Raw genomic sequence first — 18,944 nt, forward strand, 5'->3', positions numbered from 1 at the left:
GGCCAAAGTATTGGAGCTTCAGCTTCAGCATCAGTCCTTTCAATGAACATTCAGGACTGATTTCCTTAAGGATGGACTGATTTGATCTCCTTACAGTCCAAGGGACTCTCAAGAGTCTTCTTCAACACCGCAGTTCAAAAGCATTAATTCTTCGGCGCTTAGCTTTCTTTATAGTCCAACTCTCACGTCCATACATGACTCCTGGGAGGTTGGCCTCAGCAGGCACACATCTGCCCGCATCCACAGGAAACATCAGCTGCTGCATCTGGAATTGCTCACACTTTGCAGAATTGGCATTAGACCATTCACATTCCAGCACCAAACTTTCCCAGCAACTTTCTCAGCTTTCTTTATAGTCCGACTCTCACATCCATACATGACTACCACCACAGCCTTGACGAAATGGACCTCAGCCAAGTCCTGGAGGCTGTGGTGGGCTCTGCACCCTGCACAGAGGAAGTCGTGGTGGCGGGGGGCAGGGGCTGCTGGGGAGGTGAGGGTGAGGAGCCTCGCTGCAGGGCAGGCAGAGTTCTCGAATGCACAGAGGACTTCTTGCAGAAGCACGCTTCCCCTTTAGAACACCGTCATTCCCCCTAATTAATAGATTAGACTATGGCAGAGGGATCTCTTCGGTAGCATTTTAATTTTCCAAATCCTTGTTTTCCTTGTCAGTTTTAAGTACTCATTACAGACACGATGCTATCATGATACATTTGCATAATTAATGAAGTCCCCCCGGCCACAGCTGGTGGGGGTTGGGGGAACGTGTGGAGCATAGCAAGTGTGATGATGGTGAAGTTGGTGGGCCACCCTAGCGATGGGGGCCACAGGGGGACCTCGACTGCTGCCTTGTCTGCGCATACTCTGGGGGAGAAATGGGGCGAGCTGAGGCCACACTGCATCCGCTCCCTACTGTCCCCAGCAAAACGTGTTGCTTTACCCCTTCTGGAAGCAGGTGATGGGGTTTCTCACGCTGGGCTCTGTCCTTGGGGTTGCTGGGAAAGTTTGGTGCTGGTATGTGAGTGGTCTAACGCCGTCCTGCAACGTGTTAGCAATTCAGATACATCAGCTGATGTTTCCTCTGGATATGGGCAGATGTGTGCCTTCTGAGGCCGACCTCCCAGGAGTTTCCCTTCTTTGTTGGGGGGCTGGCTGGGTGGGCAGCCCTGCCTGCTGCCCTCTGGGGCGTGAGGTCTTCTCCTGTGACTCCTGACGTGTAAATGTGTTGTCTGCCTCGTGGCTGCTAATGAACATGCGATAAGTGCAGTCCATTCCTGATGTGAAGAGGCAGAGTATTAATAGTTTAAAGGTGCGCTTTTAAATTCTGTCCTACTTAATAGTAGGGCTGGGGGAAGCTGTCTGCTGGCAAGGGTGGTCACGTGTCTTGAACCACGGCTGATTTCACAGAGACGTGCTTTAATGTTCTTCATGTCTGTACAAACTTAGAACCTGGTGGCTCAGATGGAAAAGAGTCCACCTGCCGTGCGGGAGGCCTGGGTTTGATCCCTCAGTTGGGAAGATCCCCTGGAGGAGGGCATGGCAACCCACTCCAGTATCCTTGCCTGGAGAATCCCATGGACAGAGGAGCCTGGTGGGCTACAGTCCACGGGGTTGCAAAGAGACATGACTGAGCGACTCAGCACAGCACAAACTTGGAAGGATCTCTTCCCTCTCTCTTGAACACTGAGAAGTTTTATGTTTTCAAGAACCCTTTCACAAAGTTATTTTTTGACTCCTAGGGTACATATATTTTGCTTTTATCTGTCCTTTTATCTTTGGTTAGTCAATCATTCACTTACCTCATTAGCTAGCATTTATTGAGCACCTATTATATTCCAGGAATGCAAAGATCAATGAGATATAGTATCTTATGCAGTGATGTCCTAGAGTAAGTATTTTGAGCCTCTGACTCAAGGTGGGCAGATGTATTGCTCTCGGACCTCTGTTGTTTCATCTCTAAAAATATAATCTGGGATCTGTAATTTTAAAGGTATTTTCTAGCCTTGAACTCAGTGGTTCCATGCTGTGTTCAGCTTGCCTCTCTGAAAATTCATCACACATCCCTTTCTTCAGCCCAGAGTCCTCATTCATGTCTTCCTGATTGGGCACCTGCCCACCCGAGAGCCTGCACTCCCCTCTGCTCACCAGCCTCACTGGCTGTCAGCCCCCAAGCAAGCCAGGCCGCTCCTATTTAGGGCCTCTGTATTTGGTCATCTCTTTTCCTGGAGGGTTTACATTTTGGGTCATATGTAGTCTGTCTTCTCAGAGAGACCTTTCTGACCAGCCAGCTGGGTCGTCCCTGTTCCCATCATAGCGCTTTAACAAGCTCCCGACTTTTGTTTTCTTTCTTATCTGAAAGAACTCATTTGTTGGCGTCTCCCCAACTAGAACAAATGTTTATTGAGTATCTGATATATAGCAGGCACTACGTTACACACTGGGGAAATAGCAGTGAAAAAATACACAACGTTTCTTTCATGGGAAAACCCAGTGGATGAAGCTAATGATAAATTTTCACGCATACACACACACACACACACACACACACACACACAAACACACACTTGCACACACACACTCGGCGCATGCACACACATGCACACACACAGTACAGGCTTGGTAATCTGGTAGTGATAGGGATTTGTCTCAATCTGCTGGGCAGTCACAGCAAAATACCATAGACTGGGTGATTTAACAGTGGCGATTTCTCACAGTTCTGCAGGCTGCAAGTCGGAGCTCAGGGCACCTGTGTGGTCGGGTCTGGTGAGAACCTGAGAGCTCACATGGAGGAGGATAGAGCTGGTGTCTGTTCTATTTCTTATAAGGGCCCCCATTCTATGGGGTCAGAGCCTCACTCTTATGACCATTCAACCTTAAGACCCTCCTTTTAGGCCTTTTCTCCAGTACAGCCATGCGGGGAGTAGGCTTCAGCCTAACAATTTTGTGGAACAGAACAAAACCTAACAGTTCAGTTCCTGGACGTTGTGAAGACCGATTAGTTGAGTACCAGGTAGGACCAGGGTCTGCATTTGCTCTTCGGCGCAGGCTGGTCACTTCCAAGCTGGTGACTCCTTGGTGGAAACTTGAATGAAATGAAGAGCTGAGTCTCCCATGCTGACTTTGGGGGAAGGACTTCCTCGCCAAAGCGAATGAAATTTCATGTTCCGGTGTCTAGTCCACCTGCGACTTACGTTAGTGCAGGGTCCAAGGTGGGCATCTCTTTGTCTTGATTTTCCGTATTGACCGTCTGTTTTCTTAGGGAAGGATTTGCTCCTTATAGCGGTCACTTGCGATGGCCTGTGTGTTCTGCCCTGTTTATCTGTGAATCCCTAGGCTGCAAACGCCATCTTCACTGTTAGCTCTTTCCAGTTACTCTCGGCTTTCAGTATTGCAGACCTCCGTCCGTGTTCCCCTTCAAAAGCATCCTTCTACTCTTGGTCCTTTACTCCAGATTCCGTCTTGAACTTCCACGAGGAAACTCTAACATTGCTCTGAGTTTACAGATTAGTTTGAGCCCAAGGATCCCTCTGTGATATGTGAATGTTGTCTCCATCTCTGTGTATTTATGTTTACTTCAACATCTGTCAAAACAGTTTTGTAATTTTTTCAGAAAGGCAGCTCTCGTGACAGTTTATGATGTTATTTTTGTCGTGACGGCTGTGGAAAATGATTATTGATCTCCGTTGCAGCTAAGGACAAATCTGAGAAAATATTTGCCCTCGCTTTTGTAAAGCTCATGCGCTACGATGGGACCACCCTGAGGGACGGGGAGCACGATCTTATCGTCTACAAGGTGCGTTCTTTTTTCTGTTGGTGTGATGCTGTTGATGTTGATTGCTTCAAGCCTCTTTGGGCTTCCTGGCCTGAGTGGACATCTCCCATCTTTGTGGCAACAATACTCTCTAGCAACTTTTAATTCTGAAAATGAACATTTCAGATGACCAGCTTTTTAGCTGTTCCTAAGGGGAGATGTTTGTTTGTTTTAGTCGCTAATTCGTGTCTGACTCTTAGTGACACCATGGATACCAGGTTCCTCTGTCCGTGCGATTCTCCAGGCAAAAATACTGCAGTGGGGTGCCATTTCCTTCTCCAGGGGATCTTGCTGACCCAGGGATTGAACGTGCATCTCTTACGTCTCCTGCGTTGGCAGGCGTGTTCTTTACCACTCGAGCCACCTGGGAAGCCCATAATAACACATTAGATTCTGTTTACAAAATGCTCTGTGAGTGTGAATTCATCTAGAGGAACAAGGGAAATATTAAAGATAAGCAATTTAGCACAAGATCTCAGTTCAATATTATGGCTGTTTTTTCCTATTATTATTATTATTGTTATTATTATTTTTTTTTTGACTGTGCAGCATGTGGGATCTTAGTTCCCTGACCCGAGATCAAACCCATGCCCCTTGCAGTGGAAACGAGGTGTCCTAACCACTGGGTCACTGGGGAAGTCCCCTGCTCAATATTATATAGCAAATTAGTTGGGAAAATAATTGATACAAGAATAGACACATGTAGATGTATGACTGTAGGCTTCCCTGGTGGCTCAGTGGTAAAAAATCTAGTTGCAATGCCGGAGATGCAGGCTCAATCCCTGGGTTGGGAAGATCCCCTAGAGAAGAAAATGGCATCCCACTCCGGTATTCTTGCTTGGAAAATCCCATGGGCAGAGGAGCCTGGTGAGGTACAGTCCATGAGTGTGCAAACGAGTCGGACACAGCTTAGCAACTAAACAACGACGATATGTATAACTGGGTCTTTTTGTTGTGTACCTATAAGTACGCACAACATTGTCAGTCAGGTATCCTCTAGTATAAAACATTAAAAAATAAACTGTTTAGGAAATAATAAAAAAGCAAATGTCATGATGGTTCAAGGATTAAGGATCACAAAGGGGTAGAATAAATTGCGGGGTGCTCTGAGTCGCGTGTGACCTGTTGTGGCGTTAAACCTGCAGGCGGAAGCGAAGAAGCTGGAGGACGCGGGCACGTACCTGAGCCTGCCCTCCACCAAGGCCGAGCTGGAGGAGAAGGGCCACTCGGCCACAGGCAAGAGCATGCAGAGCCTTGGGAGCTGTACCATCAGCAAGGACTCCTTCCAGATTTCCACGCTCGTGTGCTCCACCAAGCTGACCCAGAATGGTGGGTGTGGGGCGTGGAAACCTGCACGCCTCTCCGCACTTTTTCTCCTTCCGCCCCCTCTTTCTTGTGCTCCCTGCTGGATGCAGGAGGCTTCCCCAGGTGCCCGACTCCTACCTGTGAGCCCTCCACGCCCTTGCTCTGTGATGACCTGTGGGGATGCTGATGACCAGGGAAAGAGGGCGGGGCTGACGGCCCTTCTGCTTTGAAACTCACATTCTGCTTTTACTCTAAGGATGAACCTCAAAGTGATGAATTTACTTTTAAAAAATTATCCGTCTACGTATCTATTTGTTTGGCTGCCCCGGATCTTAGTTGCCACATATGGGATCTAGTTCCCTGACCAGGAATTGAACCCAGGTCCCCTGCATTGGGAGTGCTGAGTCTCAGCCACTGAACCACCGGGGACGTCCCTGAATATACTTTTGAAAAAGAATTTTGGCCAAGGGAAGGTAGCATGGCATAAAGGAAAGTCTGCATAATTGGGAGTCAGACCAGTGCCCCAGGCTTGAACCCTGGGAATGACCTTGAACTAGGGTCCCCAAGCTCGTGTTCCTCATCTGTGTCCTGGTTATAGTGCCTGTCTCCTAGGGCTCTCTGAGGGCTATGAGAAGTGTAGGGTGTGAGATTCCACCCTCTTGGGCCTTCCCCTCTCCTCTTTGCTCATTGAAATAATTACCAGTTACCTTTACTTTTAAAAGCTGCTGTTGATAACATTTCTAGTCCCCCCCGTTGGGGAGATAAGGTGCCCCTTGCTGATGCACCCACACCAAAGCACAGTCTTAGGCAGCACCAGATGGTGCCCGGCGTCCCCGCTCTGGTGGCGAGGCTCCTCGGCCTTGTCCCCACTGCTCGCAGCCTCGCTGCAGTGTGGCCACCTGGCCAGGGGCCACTTCTGATTCAGAGTACACCATCTGGTCGAGGCAGAGACCCCTCTGCACAGACCCTACACTGAATAATCTAGCTTCCTGAATGTGACCGTCTCACAGCTGTGCAGAGTAGCTTCATGCTCTCTTGAAAGTCAACTTGAAAATCCAATTTTTCCCTCTTAGCCACCTGATGTGGGTTTTGATTATTAATGTCTGTTGCTGTCATGAATTGTGTCTTGCAAGTTGTCCTTAAAGCTGGGGCCCAAGGGACAGTCATCGTTTGGACTTTAACAGGATAATCAGGGAGAAGGCAATGGCACCCTACTCCGGTACTCTTGCCTGGAGAACCCCATGGATGGAGGAGCCTGGTGGGCTGCAGTCCATGGGGTTGCTAAGAGTTGGACACGACTGAGCGACTTCACTTTTCACTTTCATGCTTTGGAGAAGGAAATGGCAACCCACTCCAGTGTTCTTGCCTGGAGAATCCCAGGGACGGGGGGAGCCTGGTGGGCTGCCGTCTCTGGGGTTGCACAGAGTCGGACATGACTGAAGCGACTTAGCAGCAGCAGCAGCAGTAGCAGGGGCCAAAAGTAGCCCCATATTCTGGAAGCCCCTGCTTGGTAGCGGAGGGTGTGCTGGCCTGGGGGGTGTGGGCCCCGTTCAGTCTTTCTCCGCCTGCGGGATCCGCCTGGTTCTACTGGGCTCTGCAAGCTGTGTTTCTCACCGTTTGTCTCATGAGTAAATTGGGACCGGCTGCGGGGTGGGGCGTGGGTGGAGGGTGTGCGGCAGAGAGTAGCATGTCACTCAGATGCTTGAAGGCTACTTGGATACCTCTTTCTAACAATACCTTCTTATCATGGTTTGCCTGGCGCATTTTGAATTCTCCCAGCCTGGGGTTGTGCTCTGAGCGGGTGAAAACCCTACCCGGGGGCATTGGGTTCCCTGCATACCTGGGAAAGAGTAGGTTATGTGCAGGCACTTTGCAAGCTTAATTCCCTGAGGAAGATGCCACCGGCAGGTTGGGCGCTGGTTTGAGACTGGGTTATAGTGAGGATGACCCCATAGGTCAGATGTCACCCTGGATACGGACTTCACAGTCCACTTGCCCGACGACCAGCTACTCCTCTAGACAGCGGCCCCCAACCTTATTGGCGGCAGGGACCAGTTTCGTGAAAGACAGTTTTTCCACGGACTGGGGGATAGAGGGCTGGGTGGGATGGTTTTGGGGTGGTTCAAGCACATCGCATTTATTGTGCACTTTATTTCTGTGATTGCTGCATCAGCTCCACCTCAGATCATCAGGCATTGGATTCCGGATGCTGGGGACTCCTATTCTAGGCCTCTTTGAACTCAGGGCAGCCTCTCTCATGGAGTACTTCAGCATCTGCTGGGTCGTGCCATCTTCGTTGTGTTATAAGCCACCCTCTTCCCTGTGGGTCATATTCCAGAAGCACGTTTGGAAGCTGTTATTTGCAATTTGAATATGTTTCCCCATTAAACAGTGTTCTGAATAGCAGGTAGGTTGGGCCCACCCACAGAATCCTCCTTAACCCACATGTCCCTGGAGAAGAGGACTGCGAACCAGGGTATTCTCAAGGTATTAAGTCACAGTAATTTCCCAGGGAGATGCGTTTCACTGTCTCTGACTTCCTGACTCTGCGAGTTCCACCAGTCTCAGGGTAGTCCTCTGCCTGGGACTGAGGGCAGGGCACCCTGGCTTCCGCAGCGGCTGTTGCTGGGCAACCAGGAAATTGCAGCTCTCAGCGACGCAGCTTACTGAGAGCCAGGGGGACCCGTCTTTTGTTGTTCATTTCACACCAGCCAGCGATGCCTCTTCTCGGGATGGTGGCTTGTCAGGTGTGTGAGATGGAGTTGCCCCAGTTGGCGTTGAGACCCAGATTCTCATTTGAGGGAGTCATTTTTCCGAGACTGTGATTTGTTCCTGCGAAGGTCCGAAACTTAGGGAAAAGGAGTGGCTGCATGACTCATCGAGATTTGTGTGAAGCGTCTCTGTTCTCAGCACTGTGTGGATGCTATGGGGGAGAGGAGGCCAAGTAGGAGACGTGGGTCCTCTCCTGAGTTAGCTTAAAGCCGAGTGAGAAGGAGAGAAACCCTAACATGGAGCGTTATTACGGGCCAGACTGCAGTGGCTACTGGGGATTGAGCGCTGGGTACCTAGGGGCTGGTCAAGCTCCCCCTCCTCAAAGGTGTTCTCAGAAAGATACAGCTGGGCTAATTAGCAGTGGACAGACACCTTTGAGGAGGGGGAGCTCGGCCAGCTCCCCAAGGTCCCTGCCCTCTTTGACCTCAGTCATTTCCCAATATCTCAAGGGCTTCCCTTATGATTCAGATGGTAAAGACTCTGCCTGCAGTTCAGGAGACCCGGGTTCCACCGCTAGGTCCGGGAGGTCCCCTGGAGAAGAGCATGGCAACCCACTCCAGTATTCTTGCCTGGAGAATCCCATGGACAGAGGAGCTTGGGTGGCTACAGACCATAGGTTGCAAAGAGTCAGACACAACTGAGTGACTAACATGATGATCTTTTCTCAAAAGAACAGTGTAGAGGTGAACCTCAGCCTCCCTCTAAGCCAAAGTGCCACTAACTTTGCTTGAATGGATTCATATTAACTAGCCTCTGTTTAAAAAAAAAAAAATTGCTGGTAATTCTTATGAGGTAGAAAGCTCCCTTCCAAGAAGGCCATGGCAATCCACTCTAGTACTCTTGGCCTGGAAAATCCCATGGGCAGAGGAGCCTGGTAGGCTGCAGTCCATGGGGTAGCAAAGAGTTGGATACGACTGAACGACTTCACTTTCACTTTTCACTTTCATGCATTGGAGAAGGAAATGGCAACCCACTCCAGTGTTCTTGCCTGGAGAATCCCAGGGACGGGGGAGCCTGGTGGGCTGCCGTCTCTGGGGTCACACAGAGTCAGACACGACTAAAGCGACTTAGCAGCAGCAGCAGCAGAAAGCTCCCTTAACCCCAGGACTGAGAGCATGACTGAGCAGGATGTAGCCTGTCTCATGACTTACCTTTTGATTAGAAATTAAAATATGTCAGCTTTCTTGATGAATGACTAAAATGTTCATCTGTTTGATGGATGGCTGCTGCAGGTCTTCCTGCCGGGCATCATGCTGAGTGCTTTTTCCACGTCTTACTGTTTAATCTTGCACCAACCCTGTGACTCAGGGAACCATGCACCCATTGTTCAGATAGGAAAACTGAGGTGAACGTACTTGTCCAAGGTCATAAATTGGCTGTTGCTGCTGTTGTGTTGCGCAGTCATGTCTGACTGTTTGTGACCTCATGGACTGCAGCATGCCAGGCTTCCCTGTCCTTCATCATCTCCTGGAACTTGCTCAAACTCATGTCCATTGAGTTGGTGATGCCATCCAACCATCTCATCTTCTGTCTTCCCCTTCTGCTCGTGCCTTTAATCTTTCCCACCATCAATGTCTTTTCTAATGAGTCAGTTCTTCACATCAGGTGGCCAAAGTATTGGAGCTTCAGCTTCAGCATCAGTCCCTCCAATGAATATTCAGGATTGATTTCCTTTAGGAACAACTGGTTTGATCTCCTTGCAGTCCAAGGGATTAGTCTTCTCCAATACCACAGTTCAAAAGCATCAATTCTTTTGCACTCAGGCCTCTTTATGGTCCAACTCTCAGCATGGCCCAAATGATGCTTGAAACTATGCTGTTCATATTCCAAATACACTAGGGTGTCCCGCTGCGTTTTCCTGTTTGTAACTCTTACCTTCCACACCTGTGCTTGGGTGAGGTCATATAAATGAGACTGTGTTTGGCGCTCATCACCTGTCTGTGTTGTATGTGGTTTGATCTTTATGGGCTTTCCCTGACTGCTCAGATGGTAATGCAGAAGTCCTGGGTTTGATCCCTGGGTCAGGAAGATCCCCTGGAGGAGGGCACAGCTTCCCACTCCGGTATTCTTGCCTGGGAAACCCCAGGGACAGAGGAGGTTGGCAGGCTACAGTTCATGGGGTTGCAGAGTCTGACATGACTGAGCGACTAACAGTTTCACATCCTTAAATTAAAACTGTTGTCTCGTGTTCACTGAAATTCTACCTTATTGCCAAAATTATGATTTTCTTTTCAGTGTTCTTTCCTGGAGAATCCCAAGCATGGGGGAGGCTGGTGGGCTGCCGTCTGGGGGGTCGCACAGAGTCGGACATGACTGAAGCGACTTAGCAGCAGCAGCAGCAGGGTTTTGTTTTTTTTTTTAATAGAGACAGTGTCTGTAGCAGAAGTTCATTCCTGATGAGCATAAACAGCACATTAGATGTGTTTTGCTAGTTGTGTTTTTTTCACGTAATGGGATATTAATACGACTTCAAGTGAGAGTTGTGTAGGCCCACGTCTTTTCCTCGAGATGTTTTGGAGTCTGTCTTCATGCCTTAAACAAAATCATTTCTCAGCATTGTCTTCCACAATGTCTTTAGTCTGCAAAAATCAATGCATTCAACTTGTGGTTTTTCTGTTAGAAAACAAACATAAAGACTCATAGAATGGCCCAGCCATGGTGAGGGAGGCAGGCTCAGTAGAGCAGTGGCCAGTGTTCCTGTCTCCCTCAGGGACTGTCCCCTTGCATTCTCAGTACTGCGTTTGAGTTGGTTATTTTATATCGCATGCCCAGGCGCTCAGTTATGCCCGACTCTTTGTGACCCCTTGGCCTGTGGCTCTCCAGGCTCCTCTGTCCACGGGATTTCCCAGGCAAGAATACTGGAATGGGTTGCCAGTTCCTCCTCCAGGGGAAATCTTCCCAACCTAGGGACTGAATCCATATCTCCTGTGTCTCCCACATTGCAGGCAGTTTCTTTACTGCTGAGCCGTCGGGGAGGCCCTTATTTTATGTTAATTTATCTTAAAAAGTAAGAATCTTATTCTCAAGCAGGGAATAACCGCTGAGGAGAAGCTGCCAGGAGCGGCCTCGCAGGCCTGCTGCTGCTCTGATTTGCCTTCTTGTAGGTGGGAAGGCTGGTCTTCCTTTCATGGGCTCCTAGCTGCCTTTCTGAATCTTTTGTTTGTAAATCATTTCATGGTAAATGTAATTGAAAGTAATGAATTCAGCTGCACTGGGCATCAAGGATGCCTCTAGAAATGTATTGAAATATTTAGCTGGTGAACATTTCCAAACAGACTTGGTTTTTCCGTTCAAAAAGTGATGTTGGAGACCTGATATGATGGGTGCGTGAGGGAGACCGGGTCCTCGCTGGGAGGAACTGATTGTCATTTCCTGTTTCCAGTGGACCTGCTGGGACTCCTGAAGTGGCGATCCAACACCAACCTGCTGCAGCAGAACCTGAGGCAGCTGATGAAGGTGGACGGCGGAGAGGTGGTGAAGGTAACATGGCCTGAAGTGTAGGAACAGGGGTAGGTGCGGCCTCCCAAGACGGTAGAGCCATGCCTCCAAGATACGGTGGGTTTGGCTTCACATTGTGGTGGGAAAGCAGGTCACGGGAATTATTTGGTTCCTCGATGCAAATCAAAGGGATGCCCACACCCTGCTGTAGTCTTTCGAGTGTGCGGTAGCGTCGTGTCAGAAAAGCTACTAGGTATGATATAAAATGGGTAACCAACAGGGACCTCGTGTACAGCACAGGGGACTAAGCTCATTATTTTATAAAAACCTGTAATGGAAAAAGAATATAAAAACCTATAATATATAATATATAATGTATTATGTACAATATGTAATACATATGTAATATACGTGTGTGTTTATATGTACATGGATATATATGTATGGCTGAACCGCTGTGCTGTACACCTGAAACTAACACGTTGTAAATAAACTGTACTTCAATAAAAACACCGCCCCCCGATAAACCTTCCAGAATTAAAAAAAATCATGTCCATACCTTAATTATAAAATACCTTGTTGAGAGAAATGCTGTCACCGTAATCTTCAGTGATTGATAACCCCTTTGCAGTAGTCGTATCAGAGATTGCCAATCACATCACCACCACAAATATAGCAATGAAGAAGCTGGAAATAACGTGAAAATTATCAAAACATGACCCAGAGACACCGAGTGAGGGAGTGCTTTTGGAAAAACGGGGCTGATAAACTTGCTGGATCCCAGGGTTGTCACAAACCTTGGAGTGGTAAAAACCAGCATACCTGCCAAGTGCGATGAAACCTGGTCTGCCGGCGTGGGGCTCTGGCTCTGACCCCTTAAACCACCAGTGTCTTCAGGATGTTGACACATGCCTCTAGGAGGCCAGAGTCCTTCTTGGACCCTGGTCGGGGAGGGTGGCCTGGCTTCACTGTGATGGAAATGGTCTTTGGAATCAACCGAGTCTAGGACTCTGGGTTCTCGTCCAGTGGGTCCTCACTGTGGGGTTACTGTATTTTGAATAACCTCGTTTAAGCCTTGCTTTCCCTGTCGTAGCCTGTGTCTTTGCTGGGCTTCCCTGGTGGCTCAGATAGTAAATAATCTGCCTGCGATGCAGGAGACCCAGGTTCAATCCCTGGGCTGGGAAGATCCCCTGGAGAAAGGAATGGCCACCCACTCTAGTATTCTTGCCTGGAGAATTCTATGGATAGAGGAGGAGCCTGGCAGACTACAGTCTGTGGGGTCACAAAGAGTCGGACACGACTAAGCGACTAACACACACACTTTCCCTGCTGTAAAATGGATAGGACCAGAGTGCCTTGCTCAGATAATCGTTGTGGAGGCTGCATAAGGTTCTGGCCCTGGGAGGTGTGCAAGAGTGTCATGATTTATCCTCATCACTGTCCTGCCGTCCTGGCTCTCGGCTTACCCAGAAGCTCTGTCATCGATGTGGAAAACTTGGTGCTGTATCCGTGAAGTCGCAGTCTTCAGTCTTAGCTGCTTTCCCCCACTGCAGTCTTGGTTTATTTCTTAGCCTCGCACAGAGCAAGCTCTGGAGCAATGCTGGATGCCCTCCTGAATCTTCATCTGAGATTGGACAGTCAGACTGGTGTGATCGGAGGTCCCTTGGAACGCTCAGTTTGGTCCTTGTTGGCGCTTTTGGTATTTTCTTCAGCCTCTCCTTGTCTGCTGTCTGCTCGGTGACTCCTCTTTGTACGGAAGGCAGTGCCCATCCGTGGCTACTGGGCTCCACCCGGGCTGGTGGCAGCAGGCTGGCCCCCTGAGCAGGCTCCCTGCTGCCAGGTCTGTGCTGCTATCTTAGCCCCGTACCCTCCGTGAGATGCTTGCGGAGGGAGACAACCTTATCTCTCTAAAAATTAATTACTTCAAATGGTCTCAATTAAACAGCAGTGTGGTTAGCTTCAGTATAAATTAATTCAGTGGCGTTGTTCTCCTGAATTCATTGTATAACCATTCAAATATATCCTTGCTAATCTTCAAAGTGTAATCATCTTTTCCCGGCCCTTGTCTTCTTCTCCTGGCTTGGACAATTGTTAATTGTATTTTAAACTTTCCAGGGTTCTGTGAATTCCCTAATTCAGATGAAAACTGGCTGAATAACTTCACAGCACTTCTTTAAAAGACCCACAGTCAATGAAATTGTGTCCTCTTTCATTTTGCGGCCCCTGTATCACGTCAGGGATTACTTGTATTTCTGTTGAACTTTTGTTACGCTGACCACGGAAAATCTAGAGCCACCTGGTTTTATTGCCTTCCTCTGTTCCTTTTAGCTGATCTATTATCATCTCCTATTGTTCATCCCTGGAGGTGATATTTCACCTCTCTGGTGACCCTGTGTCCACTGGAACTGCCCAGGCCTGGAGGACCTGTCTGGCCCTTACCTGCTTTGCCTGAGTTTATTCTTTCCAGTCACCAGCATGTCTTAATACCCTTAGGCCTAGAGTGGAAGACGGACTCATCTAAGGACCACACGGTGACCCAGCCTGCATGGGGCTGCTTTCCATTATATGGAAGAACATTTACAGGCTATGCATCTTATTCCACTTATTTAAGAGCCCCCTTTTGTGTATTTGTAACTTTTTTCTTAAGACTTTTTTTTTTTTTTGATGTGTACCATTTTTTTAAGGAACTCTTTAGAGGAATTAAAGAACCTCTTGATGAGGGTGAAAGAGGAGAGTGAAAAAGCTGGCTTGAAACTCAACATTAGAAAAACTAAGACCATGTCGTTCAGTCCCATCACTTCATGGCAAATAGAATGGGAGAAAGTAGAAGCAGTGACAAATTTTCTTTTCTTGGGCTCCAAAATCAATGAGGACAGTGACTGCAGCCACGAAATTAAAAGGCACTTGCTCCTTGGAAGAAAAGCTATGACAAATCTAGACAGCGTATCAGAAAGCAGAGATCACTTTGCTGACAAAGGTCCATATAGTCAAAGCTATGGTTCTTCCAATAGTCATGGACAGATGTGAGACTTGGGCCATAAAGAAGATTGAGCACCACACAATTGATTTTTTTGAATTGGGGTGCTGGAGGAGACTCTTGAGAGTCCCTTGGACAGCACGGTGATCAAAGCAGTCAATCCTAAAGGAAATCAACTCTGAATATTCATTGGAAAGACTGATGCTGAAGCTGAAGCTCCAATACTTTGGCCACCTGATGCAGAAAATCATTGGACAAGACTCTGATGCTGGGAAAGATCGAAGGCAGGAGGAGAAGGGAGCGGCAGAGGATGAGATGATTAGATGGCATCATGGATTCAATGGCCATGAATTCGTGCAAACTCTGGGAGACAGTGGAGGACTGGGAAGACTTGTGTGCTGTAGTCCATGTGGTTGCAGAGCTGGACACAGCTTAGCAACTGAACAACAGCAACAGTTTTTAGAGTCTTTATCGATTTTATCACACTATTGCTTCTGTTTTGTCTTTTGGTTTTTTGGCCTCAAGGTGTGTGTGATCTAAGCTCCCTGATCAGGGATTGAACCTGCACCCCCTGTACTGGAAGATGAGGTCTTAACCACTGGCGCACCAGAGAAGTCCCTGTGTATTCGTAACTTTTACTGGAAAGATGACATTGCCTAATAGACTGTTGAAAGTATTTGGTCATTTCGAAAAAGTGACCTTGCTTGAAGAAAATATTTGCTCATATGAAAATGGTGATCGTGGTTTTCAGTGGATGGTATTGGAGAGAGGGTGGGAGTCAAAAGCAGCCCTTTCATGGCCATGGGTGAGGGCCCACCCTCAGGACACTCCTGTCCCTGCCCTGCTGCAGCGTTCCAGGCCCCGCCCCCGTTTCTGTGTCATTCATCTGGGTGGGGTGGGTGGACCTATTTCCTCGAACTGTGCCAAGCCAGGGCTTGGCACCTGGTGAGTCTCTTGGCAGGAACATTGGGCTTTTAGCAGATGGCATCAAATTTTGACCTTTGCAAAGCTTTTACAATCTGAAAACGATGGGAAATGATATAAAAGTAATGAAGGTGATGCAGGCTTAAATAATTACGGAGTTGACAGAACCATGGGTGTCTAGACCAGAATGCCTCCTGGTCCGGCTGGTTTCATTCCCCTGCCCATTTCTATGTGACACTTACTGGCACAGAATAGGGGGTCGGAGGCACAATGGAACAGAATGAGGATTTTATGCCTGACGGGTCTGAGATTGCTTGCTAGGTCTGCGAGCTTGTCGTCTCTTGGGAAGAAGAGCTTTGTTAGTTGCTCAGTCATGTCTGACTCTTTGCGACCCCATGGACTGCAGTCCGCTAGGCTCCTCTGTCCATGGACTTCTCCAGGCAAGGATACTGGAGTCGGTAGCCGTTCCTTTCTCCAAGGGATCTTCTGGACCCAGGGAGCCATCCCGGGTCTTCTGCACTGCAGGTGGGTTCTTTACCATCTGAGCCTCCAGGGAAGAGTGGTGGACCCTGAATGTGCACACTTCCACAGCTTACGGGGGCAAGTGGGGGAGCTCTGGTGAGAAGGCAAGTCTCTGTGTTTGGTCTCTCAGTCTCGGGATCCTCTAGGGACATGAGAGGCCCTGGAGTTCTGTGTGTGGGCCGAGCACCCAAGGAAGGCCTGGTCCAGGGATCTCACACAGCCACGCCTCTGTCCTAGCTGTGGGACTGTCTCACTTACTCCTTGTGTTCTTAATAACCACATGATCGGGGTGTAGTTCACATACAGGAAAACACCCTTTTAATTCGTACAGTTCCCTGGTTTTCAGTATATCCACAGAGTTGTGCAACTACCTGAACAATCTCATTTCAGAACATTTCCATCACCAGAAAAAGAAACCCTATAGCTGTTGGCCATCACTCCACTCTGCCTGCAACCAGCTGTCTTTATAGATTTGACTATTCCAGCTACTTTATGAAAATCGAGTGACAATACATAACATTTCTTCTTATTGACTTCTTCTCCTGAGTACAACGCTTTCAAGGCAGGTGGTGGCATGTATCAGAACTTCATTCCTTTTTATGTTTAAATAATAAATACTGTGCTGTATGGATATGCCACAGTTTATGGGCTTTCCCAGGGGGTGCTAGTGGTAAAGAACCTGCCTGCCAGTGCAGGTGACATAAGAGACAAGGGTCCAATCCTTGGGTCAGGAAGATCCCCTGGAGGCGGAAATGGCTACCCACTGCAGTGTTCTTGCCTGGAGAGTCCCGTGGACAGCGAGCCTGGTGGGCTGCAGTTCATGGGGTTGCAAAGAGTCAGACCCGACTGAGGGGACTTAGCATGCAAGCATTCCATTCATCGGGTATCCGTTCATTAGGTGACGGACGCTTGGGTTGTTTCCACGTTTTGACCATGGTGAATAAAGCTCCTCTGAATATTCGTGTACACATTTTTGTGCAGATACACATTTTCCATTCTTTTGGTTTCATACCCAGGAATGAGATTATTGAGTTGCGTGGTAAATCTACATTAAACCCTTTGATGGATTGTCAGTTGGTTTTCCAAAGCCATTGCCTCATTCTACATTTCCACCAGCGTATGTATCAGGGATCCAGTTTCCCTCTGCCCTTCTCATGCTTGACTGTTGTCCATCTGTTTGATGATAGTCACCATACTCTGGATGAAGTGATATCTCACCCTGGTTTCAATGTGCAGATCCATAGTGACTTCACGATGAATATACATATACTTCATTCCCTTGTGTGGTCTCTAGTCCTCTGTGTGGTCAGTAGTCCACTGTATGGCATTTTGCCCTGCCCCCCTGACAGGGAACTCATTACTTCCAATGCAGTCTTTTTAGTTCATCTTATACTTCTTTCTAGGGAGAATAGGGGAAGGATTCAAAGATAATTTCTAGTGTGACATAACTTTGAAGTCTCCTGATTTTTTCAAAGTTATATTCCTAATATTTTGTCATTCTATGCTGTAGTATTTATATGGTGACATAGTAGGCTATAAAAGGATTTCTAAATTACTGTTAAATAAATTAAGCACTTCCTGGCCCTCTGCTCTGTACCCCAGTTTCAGAATCACATAGCTCTCCTGTCCTTGCACCTGTATTTGCAGAAGATCCCTAATTAAACTAGAAATGTGTTCCTTCGTGGCTTCTGCCCACTCGCTAGCTCAGGCCCCACGCAGGGTGAATGGGATAAGTCAGATTCGGTCTTCCCAGGGTTGCTGTTGAACTCCTGGTCTTGGTGAAAACCAGGAGAAGGGTGGAGAGGTCCCATGGGGGGTGGGGGATGAGCTCTGCACTTCCTTGCTGCACATTCTCCGCTTAACTTAGGCTGGCATGTCTTTGTTCTGAAGTCACTCATCTCAGATTTTTGTCATGGGCATGTCGTGGCTGTGAAGAATCAGTAGGTGCTGTTCGGGAAAGCTGGGTGTTGGGAGTTCTGCCAAAGGTAATCGGCTGGGGAGAGTTGGTGAGTTTATATCGTCTGTTGACTTTTTGTGTCCCTCCAGTTCCTCCAGGACACCTTGGATGCCCTCTTCAACATCATGATGGAGAACTCGGAGAGCGAGACCTTTGATACATTAGTGTTTGATGCTCTGGTAAGAGACCTTGACTTTGCATCTGCTCAGAAATTACGGGGCTTTCATGTTGCAACCTTTGAAGCTGGGGTGGGAGCCATCACAGTAACCTTGAAAGCATTTTCAATTGTAAGCCCAATCAAAGCAAATGAATTGAGAGGTAGAAAGTTTCTTGCAATGTAGCGCTGTAGTTAGGCGAATGGCAGCGGAAGAGGTAAACTGGCGGGCCAGCCTGTGTCTGAAAATGTTAGCGCTCGGTTGACTCGCACAGAGGTGCAGGTGATTCAGCTGAAGATTCCAAAATGGTTTGCATCTCTTTTGCTAATGAAAATATTAATTTAACAGGTATTTATCATTGGACTAATTGCTGATAGAAAATTTCAGCATTTTAATCCTGTTTTGGAAACCTACATTAAGAAACACTTTAGTGCAACCTTAGCCTACACGTAAGTTCTTTTTTGTTGTTTTAAAACCAGTTCTTCTTTTTGTTTCTTTGTTAAGACTCTTTTCCATGTACTTTTGCCTATGGTTCTACATTTCCCTTCCCCAATGGTGAGTTTACTGGGATCATTTTTATTACTGTTTCCCTCTTAACAGACCTAAAAATCTTGTTGGAAAAGATAGGGGATGCATTGTAGGATTCTGGAATAAATTCTTATTCTTCTCTATACCTTTCTTTTGTCTTTGTTTGTTCCCTCCATGTTTGATGAAATGGATATATGGATACGGAGTGCTTGCCACACTGCAGCTTCCTCACAGCCATTTGATGAATGAATAAATGGATGTGGTCTTGTCTTGAAATTATTGGTTATTTAGCATGAATATTAATAAAATTCAGTCTTATACTTTTCAATCTATTTTTTCATTCTTTATTTTTTAAGGTTGCAGGTGATTTATTTTTGTTCTGCTGGATCAAGCTGGATAAAATTAATTTTATTTTTTCTGTTAAAGTGGTTTAGTTACTCAGTGATGTTTAAAGAGCCAGAATGTTAATGTTGCTCAGACAAAACAGCTGCAGGCTTGGCAATTATTTTTAAACTTCATCTGGATATTGGCTTTTAATACTCCTGCATTTCTTTC

The 18,944-nt window shown here is 47.5% G+C and overlaps 1 protein-coding gene across 2 annotated transcripts in view; it reads left to right on the forward strand.

The window, feature by feature from the left end:
• Positions 1 to 18,944, forward strand: part of DOCK1 (dedicator of cytokinesis 1) — a 561,005-nt gene that overhangs the window by 97,983 nt on the left and 444,078 nt on the right. For both annotated transcript variants that reach the window (XM_040254437.1, XM_040254438.1), the window contains exons 17-21: positions 3,690 to 3,793; positions 4,957 to 5,140; positions 11,271 to 11,368; positions 17,796 to 17,885; positions 18,210 to 18,310. In XM_040254437.1, the coding sequence (XP_040110371.1) occupies positions 3,690 to 3,793; positions 4,957 to 5,140; positions 11,271 to 11,368; positions 17,796 to 17,885; positions 18,210 to 18,310 (577 nt within the window). The remainder of the gene's footprint in view (positions 1 to 3,689; positions 3,794 to 4,956; positions 5,141 to 11,270; positions 11,369 to 17,795; positions 17,886 to 18,209; positions 18,311 to 18,944) is intronic.

The sequence above is a fragment of the Oryx dammah genome, unplaced genomic scaffold, assembly GCF_014754425.2.
Source record: "Oryx dammah isolate SB20612 unplaced genomic scaffold, SCBI_Odam_1.1 HiC_scaffold_14, whole genome shotgun sequence".
In the NCBI taxonomy this organism is placed as follows: Eukaryota; Metazoa; Chordata; class Mammalia; order Artiodactyla; family Bovidae; genus Oryx; species Oryx dammah.